The sequence below is a fragment of the Grus americana genome, chromosome 10 (genome assembly GCF_028858705.1).
Source record: "Grus americana isolate bGruAme1 chromosome 10, bGruAme1.mat, whole genome shotgun sequence".
Classification (NCBI taxonomy): domain Eukaryota; kingdom Metazoa; phylum Chordata; class Aves; order Gruiformes; family Gruidae; genus Grus; species Grus americana.
The window spans coordinates 13,435,207-13,450,529 of NC_072861.1; the positions used below are offsets into that span (position 1 = coordinate 13,435,207).

The 15,323-nt window shown below is 45.4% G+C and overlaps 1 protein-coding gene across 1 annotated transcript in view; it reads right to left on the reverse strand.

The window, feature by feature from the left end:
• Positions 1 to 7,796: 7,796 nt before the first annotated feature.
• Positions 7,797 to 15,323, reverse strand: part of HOMER2 (homer scaffold protein 2) — a 65,220-nt gene continuing 57,693 nt past the window's right edge. Inside the window, exon 9 of the mRNA XM_054836992.1 lies at positions 7,797 to 14,770. Coding sequence (XP_054692967.1) covers positions 14,582 to 14,770 — 189 coding nt within the window. The 3' untranslated portion in view covers positions 7,797 to 14,581. The remainder of the gene's footprint in view (positions 14,771 to 15,323) is intronic.

Genomic DNA, 15,323 nt, shown 5'->3' on the forward strand with positions numbered 1-15,323 from the left:
TAGTCTGCCCTGACTGTCCAGCTGCAGAAATTGATTTGTTTAAACTAAAAAAATACAGTTGTCTGGCTTTAAAGAGTTAATAATGCACAGATTTGCTGGAAAGCCCAGTAATGAGGTAAAGAAAGAGATCAATTTCTATAAATCAGTATCACTGTGGCTTGTGATCTCTCTAACTAGATGTGGGCAGTCCAGACAGCGGCTGCCAGTATTTTTAGGGAGGTTTAAAGTTAATGTATTCAAAGACTACTTGGTCTGACTAAAAGAATTTCACTTTGAAATCCCAGTGCTTTGATCACAGCAAGAGAAGAGTCGTGGCAACGTTACCCGGCGCGCGGAGCACGGTGGCCGTAGCTGGTAATGCCAGTGCAGCTATGGATTTGTCAGCATTTCTGTCAAAGTGACGCTTTTTGTGATTTATGAAGCTCCTCCATAACCACCCCCCCAGTTCAGTACACAGGGCTGACTCACAAGCGGGATACTGTCTTTGTTTTTTTCCTGCAAAATGGTATTGAATCAAGCAAATCAAGTCTGAGTGTGAACACTCTGAAGTAATCCAGATTCTCTTCTTACAGGGACTCGAGCAAATATGTCACTTTACTCATGCATGGTCAAAGAGCCTCTCTGAGTTAATTTAATACTATTTGGACATTGATGCTGATTTATGTGCTTGCACAAATATAGCCTGTCCTCCCCTATGGGCCTCTCAGCAACAGGAATCACCTCACCCCTGTCTGCGGGGCGTGGAGTTACTGCTGTTCGCACAAGGGACTGGGAAAGTGCAAACTGGAGCTGGGAGATGCCCGGTCCTCACCACCAGTGCTTGGGAACTGCGGATGCTTCTATATACAGAGAGCTATAAACATGCTATGAAAGTGCTTCACCTAATAGCAAATTGTGTTAAAAACTCCAAAGCCTATCATCTCCATTCAAACCATGTGTGTTTCCTGCTCCTTGGCTGTTTCCCAAGATGGACGGTTGGAAGCGGCTGGTGTGTCACACAAGCAGCCTGCTCGCTGGTGCGAGCCACGCCATGCCTGAATGCTGCGGACATTTGCCTTTCTCTGCCTTCCTGTTAAAACCAAGAGGAAAACTCCACCAAATTTCTGCTTCTACCATAACACAAGGTTTAACCCGGTCTTTACAGGGCCTTTCCTCCTCTCCCCCTCGCAGAGGAGCCGGCCCAGGGGTGTCTCTTGCCCTGGGTGAGGCGAGAGCCTCGCCTGCCACCCCGCCACCCCAGCGGGGCCAGGGCTGAAATCCCAGGGGTGCCGATGCTGCTGTGCAGCCACCACCTGCCTCCTGCTGCCCCTCATGTCTGAGAGGCCACCGAAACCCTGTGGGACTACAGGGACTATTGCACGTGCCTGGGCTTGAAGCAGTGCCAGGGAAGGCTTGCAAGTCAGCGCCCAAAATTCGTCCTTCGATCATTTCCACTCACTTCTATTATCCCTTGAAATAAAAAGATGCATATGTATGCCAGGGCACCAGGAGCAAGAGGGACAAAGGATCAGAATGAAGGCATTCATTAGGCCTAACAAAAAGATGGGACATGCTTCTTTTTTTTTTTCAGTCCTCCTTTACAAGGAAGAGGTTGGTAGGTAAGAGTGTGCAGCCTTTGCAGAAAATGAGATTTAAGGCTGCGCATGCCTTTGCTTCAAAAGTATGGTTTTAATTCCAAAACTTCCTGTTTGCATCTGAGAGCACCTCTGTGCGCTACACACCATAATAACGTGATACTAGTAGGAAAGAGGGACACATCGTTTCAATTAAACCCGGGGCGATGATAAAAGGTGAATGATATTAAAGGCATCTTTTAATAAATGCCACAGCAAACCGTGGCAGCTAAAGCAGCTCAGAACAATATGTGAATGAATCCCTGGGGGATACACACACTCAAAACTGCTCCAGAACATGGCATTTTTTTTTTTTCCTGGCAAAAAGGTATGTGATTTTCATTCTCAGCATGTCACGCTCAGCAGAAAGCAAGAAGCTGCACAATTAAATCTGCTCAGGTAGCAGTGACATTAACAGCTCAGCTACTTCGGAAAAATGCTTTGTAAAACAAGCATCTTTAGCAAGGCATTGCTCTTGCAGTAAGAGTGAGCCACAAACTGCTCAGAAAACATATTTAGCAAAACCACAGTTGCTCATTTCCCATTAGATCCCCCTCCTGCCCCAGATCCCCAGCAAAGCACCGAGGATGGGGGATGAAAAGCAGCCTCCCAGGCAGCTGGCTGCAGGTAAGCGGGGTTGTGCGGCTGTGGCTCGGGGCCAGCCCTGAACAAGGGCTTCACGACAGAAAGGGAGCACACGCACCCCCTCAACCCACAGCAACATGGTAGTAGCCAAAAGGCGAGCAGTCCGGGGAAATGGTGGCCAGGCTGCAGCTAGGGGAAGAAACTCAATGTCCTACTGGGAGACTGGGTTTACCCCTACTTGAAAGAGTCAGTTAAGCATTCTTAGTGTGATAAAGACATTTGCAGCTCCCTTCTTCTACCCCGAGGCGAAATTGTTTAAACACCATCCCATGGGCGTCTTTGCAGACACTGCTCCACCCCCGGTTTCCATCCTCTTCTCACCGAGACGGGGTTGAAAGGCAGCCAGCTCCGACACCAGCAGCGTGGTTATCTGCGCGTCTCAGCACCCTGGCAGTGGGCAGTGCAGACGCTGGGGGTTATGAAATGAATCTGTCCCACTCCTGGAGATGTGCTCGAATCACTATTCATCAGCAAGTGAGTCATTGCCCTTCCCACAGTCTCTTCCTGCAAAACAGAGGTGACAGCAAAATAGGATCAAGCACCTACGCTTCCCCCCGCCTACACAGAGAGCTCTGCTCCATCCTCTCCCTCCCGAGCCAGCAGGCCCACTATTTTGGAATCAAACTACTGAAAAGTGTGTGTGAGCATGCAGGCACAGAGTGGTGAAGCAGGAATGCATCGTTTGCTGTGCTGAAAGCAGTGCTTTGCACGTGTAAACACTCCGGGAAGCATCTGCTCCAGGGAAAAGTGCCGCATGCCAGGGAGACGCAGCCTGTGTGTGAGACACTCCTGTTCCCACCCGGCATTGCTCACCAGTGAGCGCCAGTGCCTCTGCCTGCACGCGAGGCAGCTGCCTGCTCCCGTGAGGGCAGGGTCTCCCCATGCCATGCCCAGTGGGAGAAATGGGGCTGGCTGTGAGGACAAACCTCCGTCCCTGCGGGATGACTGCCGGCAGCAGCAGTATTCCCCACGGCGATGTGAATGGGGTCTGGCAGGGCTGCAGTCATCTGTATAACTGTAATTAGCTTTAAATTGGGCAAGGAGACATCTGGACCAGAGGTGAAGCAGGCATCTAGAGACAAGCAATGTTTTCCCTCGATACAGGTCTGCTGAGCCCACCAGGCTCCGTTGCAGTTGCCTGGTGTGACCCAAAGGAGGCTTCGGGATGAGGCACGCCAGTGTTGCTGTTCCACATTTTGCACAAAATGAGCTGGTCTGCAAGATAAAGGGAGCCCAAATTAATTTGCTTAAACATTGTGCTTCTCAGCCCGTTTGCACACTCCCATCAGTTCTAGCGTTGGCTTTTATACACATTTATCACATGCAGAGACAAGGAGTTGTAGGTCAGTAGTAGCCTATCCATGCCTTTATGGTTATTTTCTAAAACGGAGCTGTGATCAGCAATGCTGGTTTATCCAGAAAGCATAAAAAAAATCAAATCCATTACAGCAACCATACCTGAAGAAAATTGTCCAGAGTTTGTTCAAAAACCTCTGCAGGTCAGTGGTTTCACTTTCTATCTCCAGCACCCAGTAACAAGACACAAAATCAGGGCAGCTGAAGCTGTGGATTGCCAAGGGATGCTGCATCTCACCTTAGGGATGGACCAGGACACAGGACTCCACTCATCCTTCATCTGAACTGATAAGGCATGCAAAACGTTAAACCCCAGGATTTAGAAGAGCTAGGCTGCAGCATAATGCATCCGTGCTGCTTTTCCTTCCTGGTTTTCAAACAGCATTTGGGCGTCCTTCTTATCCCTGTCCTAAAGCCATTCCCCTCCCACTGAAATGACTGTGCTGACGACCATGGGACCTCTGCAGCATAAGGAGAAAGTGAAATACTGCGATTTCTCAGGTTTTAGAGCCAGGGATTATCTCTATAAATGCACCCAACACAGCTATAGATGAGTGGGATTTGAAAGACATAAATACTTTGTTTCCTTCCTGGGTTCTTCGCTCTTCAGTGAACTCTGGGATCTCATTTTGCATCATTCATCTTCAGGTTAATGAACAGAGCAAACATGCATCCACAGAAAAATGAAAGCCATGGCTAATGGTAGCAACAAAATAAATGGCAGAAGCCTAAAAGAAAATAGCTTTGAAAACTGATACACTTCAGTGTGACATGATAATGCAAAAAGGTTGCCTGTGCTGGTATTATTTATAATTCCCTGAATGTCTGAATTCCCTCCAGCCAGCATATATTAAGCCCAATCCGGGGCATATGCAACAAATCATAGTCAATGATGGGAAGCTGGGAGAAAAGCAAGAGCTCAATCTCTCTTGATTACAGCAGCCACAGATTTCTTTTTCATAGACTGCCAGTACTAATGAATGAAGAGGACATGAAAGGAAAACAAAAATACTCAAATCAACGTGCTTCATGTACCAATAGATGTATCTGCTCATAAATTTGACTAATTAAATGCAAACCGTTGTCAAGAAATGTTATTCAGGGTATTTAAGCCCTCACTCAGACTGCAGCATCCAGCCGCGTGTGGAAGCATGGTCCCGGAAAGCTGCGTGGGGTTTAGCTCTGGGATCCTGGACACAAACCACCGCTGCAGACCAACACAGGGGTGCACGTGTTTATGAAGAGATGCATTTTATGGTGGAGAACAGTTGGTCCCCAAAGCTCTGTTCCAGCAGGGCTGATTCAGTAAAACATTTCTAAGTGCTGTGCCTGTACGCTTGGGTACCAGCCTTGAAGCCAGAAGCTGGGCTCCATATTGGCACACAAAATTTTCTTATTTTTTCACCCCAAATGAAAGCCCACAGGGCTTTGATCTAGGGATCAATTCATTTGACAGTGCTTCCGAGAAGATCTAACAGTTCTGAAAAGTTATTGAAATATATTCAGTTTTCAAGGAAAGTGTTAAGACCCAAAAGGAATTTCATAGCACCGAGATCCGTCTTTGAAAAATTCGCAGGCCGAGGCCAGAGTTAAGTACCACTCGGCTGCAATGATCCGTCCAGTGTTCCCAGCAATGCAGTATTGCAATAAGATCAGAGATGTTTGCCTTGCAAAGGTTAGCCAAGCTTTTAAAATTCGCCAGGTCTCAGATCTTCACAGCCTGGGACAGCTACATGGCGGCGCTACCCTGACGCGTGTTAAAAGATAAACTGAAGAGTCGTGTTGCAGGTAACCGGCACGGCCTTTGCAGAGCTGCTTTACGAGTCTTTCTAGCATTGCTCGCTGAGATCAAACTTTGGCAGTGCGCCTGGTATTTTTTTTTTTTTTCCGCTTTTGAAGGATGGTTGGACTTTGCTCCAGTTGGTTCCGAGGCCAAAGCTGCAGGTCAGGGTCCGAGCTACATTCATTGCCTGGCTTCACTTTCTCACCTGCTACTGCTGTATTTGTACACCTAACACGCACATTGTAGTTGTGCACGGGAGAAGGTTAGCCCCTTACATATTAGGCTTACTGGTGCTGTTCTGCTCTGGTTGGCAATGCTGATTATGTAAAGGATATACAATGTTGTAAATCATTAAAATTATTTACAAGCTTTTGGCTACTTCTTAGGAGATAAAAAGAAATAAAAGAAAATATACGCACATTTCTGTACGTATCAGAGGATTTGTGCATAAATGCTCAAGTCTCCTAGGAAGTGGGGAGACAGTTAAGTGAATAATATATAATTAACACATCCTCTTTTCTTCCCTTGTTGGTGCAGACATGCCTTTAGATGAAAAGTGCGGAACATAGCGTTTGGAGCGCGTGGGCCAGAATAATGTCGCATTTTTATGTAAGTTCAGCCCTGTCACCAGTTACATGTGTTACGGAGCGAGCAAGCCTGTTCCTGCTCAGGGATCTCATCCACTGTACTGCTTTTATACAGGCCTCCCCCGTGGTGGTGCGGTGGGTTTTTTCCTCCAAATGGAAGAAAATTAGCTTTTCCTACGCTGTTGAAGGAATACGAGCTAACCAAAAGGAGGACATATTGCAGGGTCGTTCATCCGCTTGGATGTCAAATATTAAACTTCATCTCCCTTCAGCTCATATTTTCAGCTCAGCGTCACACAGCAAGGTAAAAAGCTGTTTAATGGATAACTTCAGAAGTCCAACCCCCATGCAGGAGGCTCCCCGAGCTTTCTGGTATGAATCCAGTCGAACATGAGAATTAAGGGATCGCAGACAGACAGCAGCAGATTTCCCCGATGGCAGCGTCACTCGGCTGTCTCTTTTGGAAACCCTGGTCACCCGCATTATGAACAGCCGGCATTGAACAGCCTTCACACAGACCAGTGACTTTCTCGATGCTAAAAATATATCCTGGACTTGATAAGGCAATTAGCCTACAGAAGCATCAGATGTGCCCGTAGCGAACTGGCACCTCCACGCGACTGGCGGCACGAGGCACTTCCCCACGCGTGACTGGAGAGGGGTGCTATCGCTGAGGAGTGGAAGTGCACGCTGCGGGATCATCAGCCTGCTTGGTAACAGGAGAATGAGGCTTGTTTCCGCTAACCGTAGGTGATGGGATGTACACCCAGGTACTGCTATTACACCAGGCTTTATAATTATGCAAAGCCAAATAGACAAATGCTTTTTTTGCTAAGAATTAGAGACCGTTACTTGCATTTTACTAGAGGACATATAAGCTGCTTTTATGGCTACTGGTTATTCAGGGACTGCCAGAATTTGCTGAATTGCTTGTCGGAGCTATTGATGGCTCCTGGTAGAAGAGCTCTGATGAAAGGTCAGGGGCAGACGTGCTTCTCGCCCACCCCAAAGCTGACATTTGCAGCCTTGTAGCACAGAGTAACAAAGGCACGATGAGCCTCAGCCATTTAACAGTCCTCAAACCTTCTTTTTTCCTTTGGGGAAGCCTGGCTTGGTGCAAAGACAGCAAACCTGGCTTCTCTACGATGAATACAACGATGCTGAGAGCATCATTACGTACTGTCTGTAGGTGGACTTCAGCCTTGTCCCCTACCAGGGATGTGCTGTTGAGTGTGGACTGTGTTGCCAGACACCAGCAAGGACCTTGGGAAGAGGCGTCTTCTGAGAGGGCTCTTAGCAACCGCTATATGCTGATACAGGACATTGGTGTCAAAACATCTCTGATTTCAATACAGAGGGCTACTTCTGAGTCCTGTGTAATTCCTCCGGAGAAAATACCAGCGCTAGCTGCCACCAGGGGCTGCTACATCAGTTACAGGAGTCACGGGAGGGTTTTCAGTCCCGAGCATCCTCCAAACAGGGTGACAAAAAGCCTTCTCCTAGTGACAGACCTTTCTCAGCATGCAGTAAGTCCAAAATTGCAAGCCAAAGTATTTCTAGATACTCCTTTTCCAGTTCAGTATGTACGTATGCACCCGCCCCAATCCTGCAGCCCCCTCTGGATGAACCAGCAGTAGCCAGTGGGGTGAGACAAGCAATGTAAAGCTCCACCTCCTGAAAAAGAGTTTTTAAGATTATCTAAGGCGCTATTCCATACGTGTTCTTTTCAAAGGACAGCATTACCTTGAGTTCAGATTTGCAGCCACAAGGATGTTCATTTTCCAAAGTCAATGAAGACAGTGAGACAAGAGATTTTACTTAAACTATATATTTTTACATAAAACAACTTTATGTTACAATAAAATCAGATAAAAATCACAAAGTTATATAATAAGTTGATAAAGAAAAAAATCAAGTTTTCCTTTTATATATATAAAACCCAGCATTTACTGCTACTAGGAGTCTAAATGTTAACACTGACTGTCTATGGTCTATTTGAAAAAAAAAAAAAAAAACAAAAGAAAAGAAAAGAAAAAGAAGAGGAAAGTACTTTTTCACAGCAGACAAAAATGACGAGGTAAGAGATGTTTTTACAATGATCCAACTGTAGTAAACACTTCAGTTTTCATTAAACCATATAGTAAATATAATAAACCCAAATAAAAGTATACATTTAGAGCACTGCAGTGTTTTCCCACAGTTGTATATCAACAAATTGTCAGTCATTCACTAAACTTTACTTGAAACAGTAAAAACAGGGTGTATGTTTATCTTTAGTACTAAAATCTCATAATAGTCTAAATATTTTGGTATAGCAGACCACAATAAAACACTCTCAGAACTTTCAACTACAAGGGATATATTCATGTTAAAACCTATGTGCTTTGTTTGTCATTCATGATGGGTTTTATAGAATAGTATGGTCATGATCACTATTAGGCAATTAAATGAAAACATCTAAATGCTGCAAAATACTCTTTTATTGAGCATAGCTCCCTTTTCACATGCCCAAGTTAATCAACGTACTGCAAACTTAGAAGCTTAGTTCACAAAGCTTACATTATCAGTCCTTTTAGCTAGTATATGGCTAAAATAATTATTGCTGACCAGTGTTAAAAAAACCCAAACAACCCAAAACCAAACCCAAACAAAAATACAACAGCAGACAGATTTTTCTCAAGTGCCTTTCTTGTATGTGTCATTATTATTAGGTAACTAAATGACCAGAAAGGAAAAAGAAATCTATTTCAAAATGTGCATATAAAATTTTTGGATGTATAGGCACCTTCATCCGAAGACTCTATGTTTAGGCTGTTTTTTTTTTAAAAAAAAAAAAAAGGAAAAAAAAGAAGAGCTAAGACAAAACACAGTAGAAAGTCAAACTGGTTAGACATCCACCATCCCCCAGGGATGCAAGCAAAGCTCTCCTGGCCAGGACCGGCTCTGCCCGCAGCCTGCAGGAGAGCCTTCGCTCGGAAGCACCTTCGCCACGTTTATCATTCCCCTCCTAACCCTGTCTTTCACTTCAGGTACATTCTGGTTTACCGCACAGAACAGTATTTAAGACATGGAAGCTTCAGGTAACCGTCAAGTTTATATTCTAAAAATGAGCCTAAAGCACTGCCGAGCTGCTGGGGGTGCAGGACTCCAGGCAGGGCACCCCCGGCCAGGCTGTGTCGGCCAGCTGGGGCTCTCCATCTGGAGGTGTCTGGATTAAACGTCTTGTGGCTACGTATTGCTTTGCTTGACACACAGGTGCTTGTTGAACACGATCCATGGAAAGAAAGATTACTTTAGTGTAGCTCTGTGCCCCACAGTTGCTAAATCGTGCCCACCACCAGACCCTGCCTGCCCAGCCTGGGAGTCCCCGAAAGCTGACCCTGCCCTTCTGCAAGGTCCCTGGTGCTGCTGAGCCCGCGTAGGACAGCAGCAGCTTTTCCTATTTTTGACTGAAAATGTCTGACCGTAAACCAGCGCTGCTCAGCTGTGTGCGTGGATATTTGCCTTTCACCCCTCACACTGCCGCCTCTGTGATATGCTGAGGACTTTTTTGATATTTACAGGCTTGATGAGCCCAGAACTGCCCGGACGAAGGCGGATGAGCTGACAGTTCAGCGCGGCCATCCTATACCTTCGGCACATCCACAGCTTGTGGGCAGAGCACGTCTTTCACTGAAGCTTCTGCTGAAACGATTGTCAAAATTAGCTGCTGCTGCTGTCCGAGTCCCCCTTCCAGCCCTTCCCTCGGGATTCAGCATCAGTCACACACTAAGCCGAGCGGGGCGTTTCACCCTGATAGCGGTTTTATCTTTGCTAATCCATAGGCTCAGGAAGAGCGCGCTATATTCCTTACAAGTCACTGATGCTTTGAAGGGTTTTGCAGAGATAACTACTCAGAAGCACCTAACAAAGAGCATGGTCTTGTGGCTGAGAAACCCCCACCGCTACGAGGCGGTGGCATTAACAGGGAATTTTCCTTCCATCAGTCATGAAGCAGCCAAAGGTGGGAAGAAATTAATAAGGGAGAAAATGAACGCTTGGGGAGAAAACAGTGCAACAGAAGAGTGCGGAAGCCTATGGACAATTTGTGCCCTGCTGAGAGGGGGACGGGGGGTCCTCGTGCCCGCCGAGCGCAGGACGAGCACCCGCCTTAACACCATGAATGCGTTTGCTGATGCTCGTTGAAAGCAACAGCAGTGGCAGGGACAGCAGGAGGAACCGCAGACACCCCTCCCGCTCCCCTTAATTCGTTGAGCAGCTTTCAAAAATGTTCACCATAAATCGCTCACAGCAAAATAAAAACCAGGTGTTTATCTACAAAAAAGGCATCATCTAAATAACATTTGTTTTCTGGGCACAGATGCACCCAGTGTAAAACTAGTTTTAAAAAGAGCATCTTTTGAGCACTAGGCTGTAGAGAGTGAGAAGTGGCACGGAATTTCTTACAGAAAAGACAGTTTTCTTCCAGTGAGCTCACTTAGTAAAGGAGACACCAAAGAGACATAGACAGAAAAACACTGGAAAGTACTAATTTAGCTGAAAGTGCACTTTTAGGCTAAACAAAACTACTAGATGTGAATTTGAGTCAAAATCAGCAGATAAAGAATCAGCCAAATAGGGAAAAAAGCAAAAGGCTAATCTGTTTTATTTTGGGGTGCAAAACAACGTTGCAGTTTTTCATTTTGAAATACTTTATTCCAAAGATGAGGCTAAGGTCATTTTCCAAAATGTGAAACAACTTTTCTAATTAAACACTCTTTCCCCTTGAAAACAATTATCTCCATATATTTTTCTATCGCTGAATATTTTTAGGTTTTGTGCTAATACAAAGTAGACCTGTTTCTTTCTCATTTTGGCCACTGAACCAAGAAAAAAAACCCAAACCCATTATTCAGCAGCTCTGACATCAGCTCCAAGCCCAGAAGGCAGTAAGACACTCGCTAACCCCGTGTCACAAGAGGCCACCACAGACTTTTCTTCCCAGAGCCACCAGCTCGTCGACGCCAGCCGGGGCGGACAGGCAGGACGGGCAGCGTGGTGGGACCCGCGGCGGTGCAGCTGGCAGGCATCGGCACGGGAAGTGCCAGCGCGAGACCTTTATTGACCAAAGACTGTGTAGCTGAGGTAGGATAGATCCTGCCATCAAACACTTTGAGGGAGAAACTTGTGTGCGGAAAGCAAACCCACAGTTGTCCAAGGTGAGGTATAACGTTGTATAAAGACACCTCCACGCGGGCTCCGTGGAAACGGAGCGACGACCTACTTCATTGCCAATGGCACGGGGAAACTAGGGTTTGCCCAGCGCTGCGTTTTAATAACAAACAAACCCAAGCTCTGCGGACCCTCTCTTGGACAGGGATGAGGATTTCTTGGCTGCGGCTGAGCGCAGCTCCTGGCACGGGCTGAATCCCCAACGTGCACAAAAGGAGGAACAAATGCCTGCGTAGGACGGTGTGGGCATTTTGGCAGGGGAAGGCTCACCGTCCCCGTGCTCCCGCCAGGAGGGAGCAGGCGTTTTGATGCCAGGACTGGTCCCTGAGGAGCAGTGTGGGGCTCACGGTTTGGCACACAGGGGTTATTGCTGGGCCACCACAGAGCGTCAAGGAATAAGCAGTGTGTGACACCACTGGTCCCCGCTCAGCGGGCGCACGGGGCTCCGGTCCTGGGGCAGGGACGGGGCCAGGCCGGAGAGGGGAGCTGTGGCTGACATCCAAACACTCCTGAGAGCATGTGCCGCCTCTTCCTCACGTGCTTTTGGCTTTTGAAGAGGAAAAATGAAATGAAAGAGAGGGAAACATTAAAAGAGAGCGAGTGTGGGGAGAGGTTTGCAAGTAATTATACATAGAAGCTCTCAACTTCAAGCTATTGGGAAGGAAAAAGAGAGAAAGGGGGTAATTATAGCAAGACCTTGGATGCTTGATGGAGGGAGTTTCCCACAGTGTATAGCCATGTACAGGCACCCCTAACGACATTAGAGCTACAGCAGATAAGGAAAATATACATTTGGGGCACGACTAGAAGAGCCAGAGTAGCGATTCCTCTAAGGACACCCCATCATTCCTCTGGTGAGCACGAAGGATACAGAAATAACCACCCGTGTCAGAGCTATGCACCAGTTTAATGCGCCAGTATTAAACTCCATCTGTTAAATTGATGCAATCCCATAGAAACACTTTCTCTGCAGTTTAAGAGTGGCTTAATACATTCCTAATGAACTGGATCTGAGCTAGACTTGACTAAGGTGGAAAAAAAGAACTGGATTAACCCCAATAAAATCATTTGTTGTATCCCTCTACCCAGAATCATGTTAAAAATCAGATTTTAGGTTAAAACCAAGAAGGAAGCCCTAAGACTGCTCAACAGGAAAAAGGAACCAGAAGATGGAGCAAGGTCCTGGATGCAAAAGCAACAAAACACCGTGACGCGGAGGGCACCGACTACCTGTATTGCTTGCGGCTCTTAGTTGTGTTATCTCCTGGTTCCCAGCTGACGCAAGGACTGGCTGCAGTTTGGGAACTCTAAAGCAGCATGGGAGGAGAGGAGAAGCAGGACAAGCTGCCTGTTAAATGATGGTGTCTATCTGATTTGCTATCAAATAAAAAGACTAAAAATGGAGATCACTTGTGCACAACCACACACAGTTTCTGACGTCATTTTCAATTTTGAGAAGTCTGATCTAACCCCACATTATGCAATTGTTGCATCTTCCACGCTGGCAAAGTCTAATTTTCACACGCCTACATGCTATGTACCTGATTTTTATTTTTATTTTTATTTTTAAATATCAACAGCCTACAGCATTTTTTTAAAGAGACTTAAATGGTCGTAACGGTTATGAAAGGTCCCAGCTTCACATCTGTTGTTTAAAAGGAGTAAAACCAAAAATACACAATGTCCAGTCTAAAAAACAGGCAATGAAGGTAACGCAACAATAACAGATGAAATGAAAATTCAGGGGACAATTGCAGACAGATCCTATCTCCAGCATGGAAATTACATATCCATGTGCAAAAAGTAACAAATGCGTGTTTCATTTATAAACCACCTTTCTTTTAAAGGTCACTTTTTTAATAGAGACATGCCGAGAAAAGAAAAAACCCCGTAAATAAAAAAAAAAAAGTGTGGCCAGTTTATATTAGTCACCGCTGGAATGCACTAATGCAGCTCTTAACCAAGCTTTGTCTGAATTAAGCAACTAATAATAATGTCACATAAACAAAAGTTCTTTTCTGAATTTATGCAGACCCCCTGTAAATGCACTTTCAAACCAGGTTATGGAGAGAGAAGAGAGAGAAGCTGAAGGCAGTCCTAGGGGCAAGAGCAAAACTTGGGCTGAATCCTCCTCTCCGGCCCTTTTTACATCCCTGTCTGTGATAAAGTGAACTTCCTTCCCGTTGGAGCCCAGCGTACGACCTTGCATTTCTCAAAACATATTTAGAGCTGCTGAATAATCAGTTTGAGAATACAACAGCATTTCTGCCGTTTGGGTTGGGGTTTTTTTGGACAGGCTAACTTGGTGACTAATGTCCACCCTCCTGCCAAGACACACGAGGTGAGAATGCAGAAATCATAGGAAAGGATTTTGATTTCATGTGGTCAGGACCCTGCCAGTCTCCTGGGCAGAACCTTGCTTCTGAGCAACGCCTTCAAGTAACCTTATATTGCTTTTCAGATTGACATCCCTTTCTTCACCACTGCAGAAGTTAATCAACAGCCACCAAGTTGCGCAGCAGTGCATGTGCCCTGTGTACAAACCAGCAACATATTGCTTTTTAAAATAAATACCTGGTCCCGGGACTCAGGTGGTCATTTTTCAGAGATGCACATAATGATGGAACTACATGGGTTCAAAATTGAAGGCCAGAGAGAGATGATCCTGCTAAGCAAGAGAAGCTGTCCTCACCTCCCCGGTAAGATGTATGACTGAAATTCATTTCTATATCTTTGACTTTGTGCCGTATGGGTCCAGGCAAGCTGTATGGGAGGTTATCTGAAATCCACTGGGGTGTTTTTTCGGCAAACCAGGCCTGATCGACGTGGTCCCTAAAGATACTGGTATCTGTGTGAAGCGATTCACTTGACTGCAGCTCATCACAGGCACATTTTTACAAACTGCAGGAGCTCCAGCTAATCTTCTCTCTGCTCCACCAAGGAATAAAAGTGGATGTTGCTAGGAGTGCTGATAGTCCAGACAAGAAAAAGACTTGTTTTCTGTTTCTATGGTTGCAACAGCCCTTAAGAAAGATATAAATTTCCCTGCAACAACTAACTGCATATTCATTTTAAGGTAGATCTAGTTCCAGATTCCTGAGACAGAACGCTCTACCTGTTCCCAACCCCACGAAGCCAGAGCAGCAATATAGAAAATTTCTAATCTCAACAGAATTCAGTGAGCAGCATGATTGGTTTGGAAAATAAACAAACAAAAAAAACCCCAAAACCGAACCCCCCCCACAGCAAATTTTCAGCCTCTATGTACAAAAACGATGCAAACAAGTGGAACATTCTAGTTATATTTTGTAAAACACACATTTGGGATCAACAAAACATCAAACATCCAGACCCTAGATTACAAAAAAAAAAAAAACTATTGCCATCTAGTTGTCAACCCCAAGTTTAGACAGTCCTTGTCGGAAATCATGTAATTCATCTATCTTCCCATCTAGTACATCTAAAAAATTCTTTAATTCAGTTTTAAGGTTGGTCTGCCTATGTTTGCTCTCTTCAACTTCTGTCCTTAGCGTTCTGACTTTCTCTTCAAGATCTTTGTTCCTTTTCTCAGCAGCCTTAAAGACAAAAGAGACAATAAGATGATCACAGAGAAGAAGGATGAACAGCATTTAATAGGGTAAAGCAACAACTGGCAGCCGGCCTGTAAAAGTTTGCTCTGACTTCTGCAAACTCATTAAGACAAGCGCCTCTGAGAGCAAGTGACACGTGCTAGTCAGATTAAAAGGAAAGGAAGCCCACGCAAGAAAGGGGACGGATTAACTGGAAAAGATGCTTTGCATCAGATTTTGTCATTTGGTTGGTATCTTAAAATTCAGCTGGATTTAAATCACTCACTGTGCATATATTTCTGTCATTGCTACAGTTGCAGAATTAGACGCCGTGCCACCGATTACATACAGAATTATCTATGGTGGTTTAACCTTGAAAAACAAGCTTAGAAAATACTGCCTGAGCAATAATACTGCTTTATTCAGCACTTTTGGATTTATTGGTATTTTTTTAAAGTTCCACTTCGTGTGAGCACTCAGGCAAGGAATGGGGCAGCCTTGTAACACTTCCCTTGCTGCAGTTTGTTCTATTATTTTCCCCTCTCGTTAGCTCTTCTGC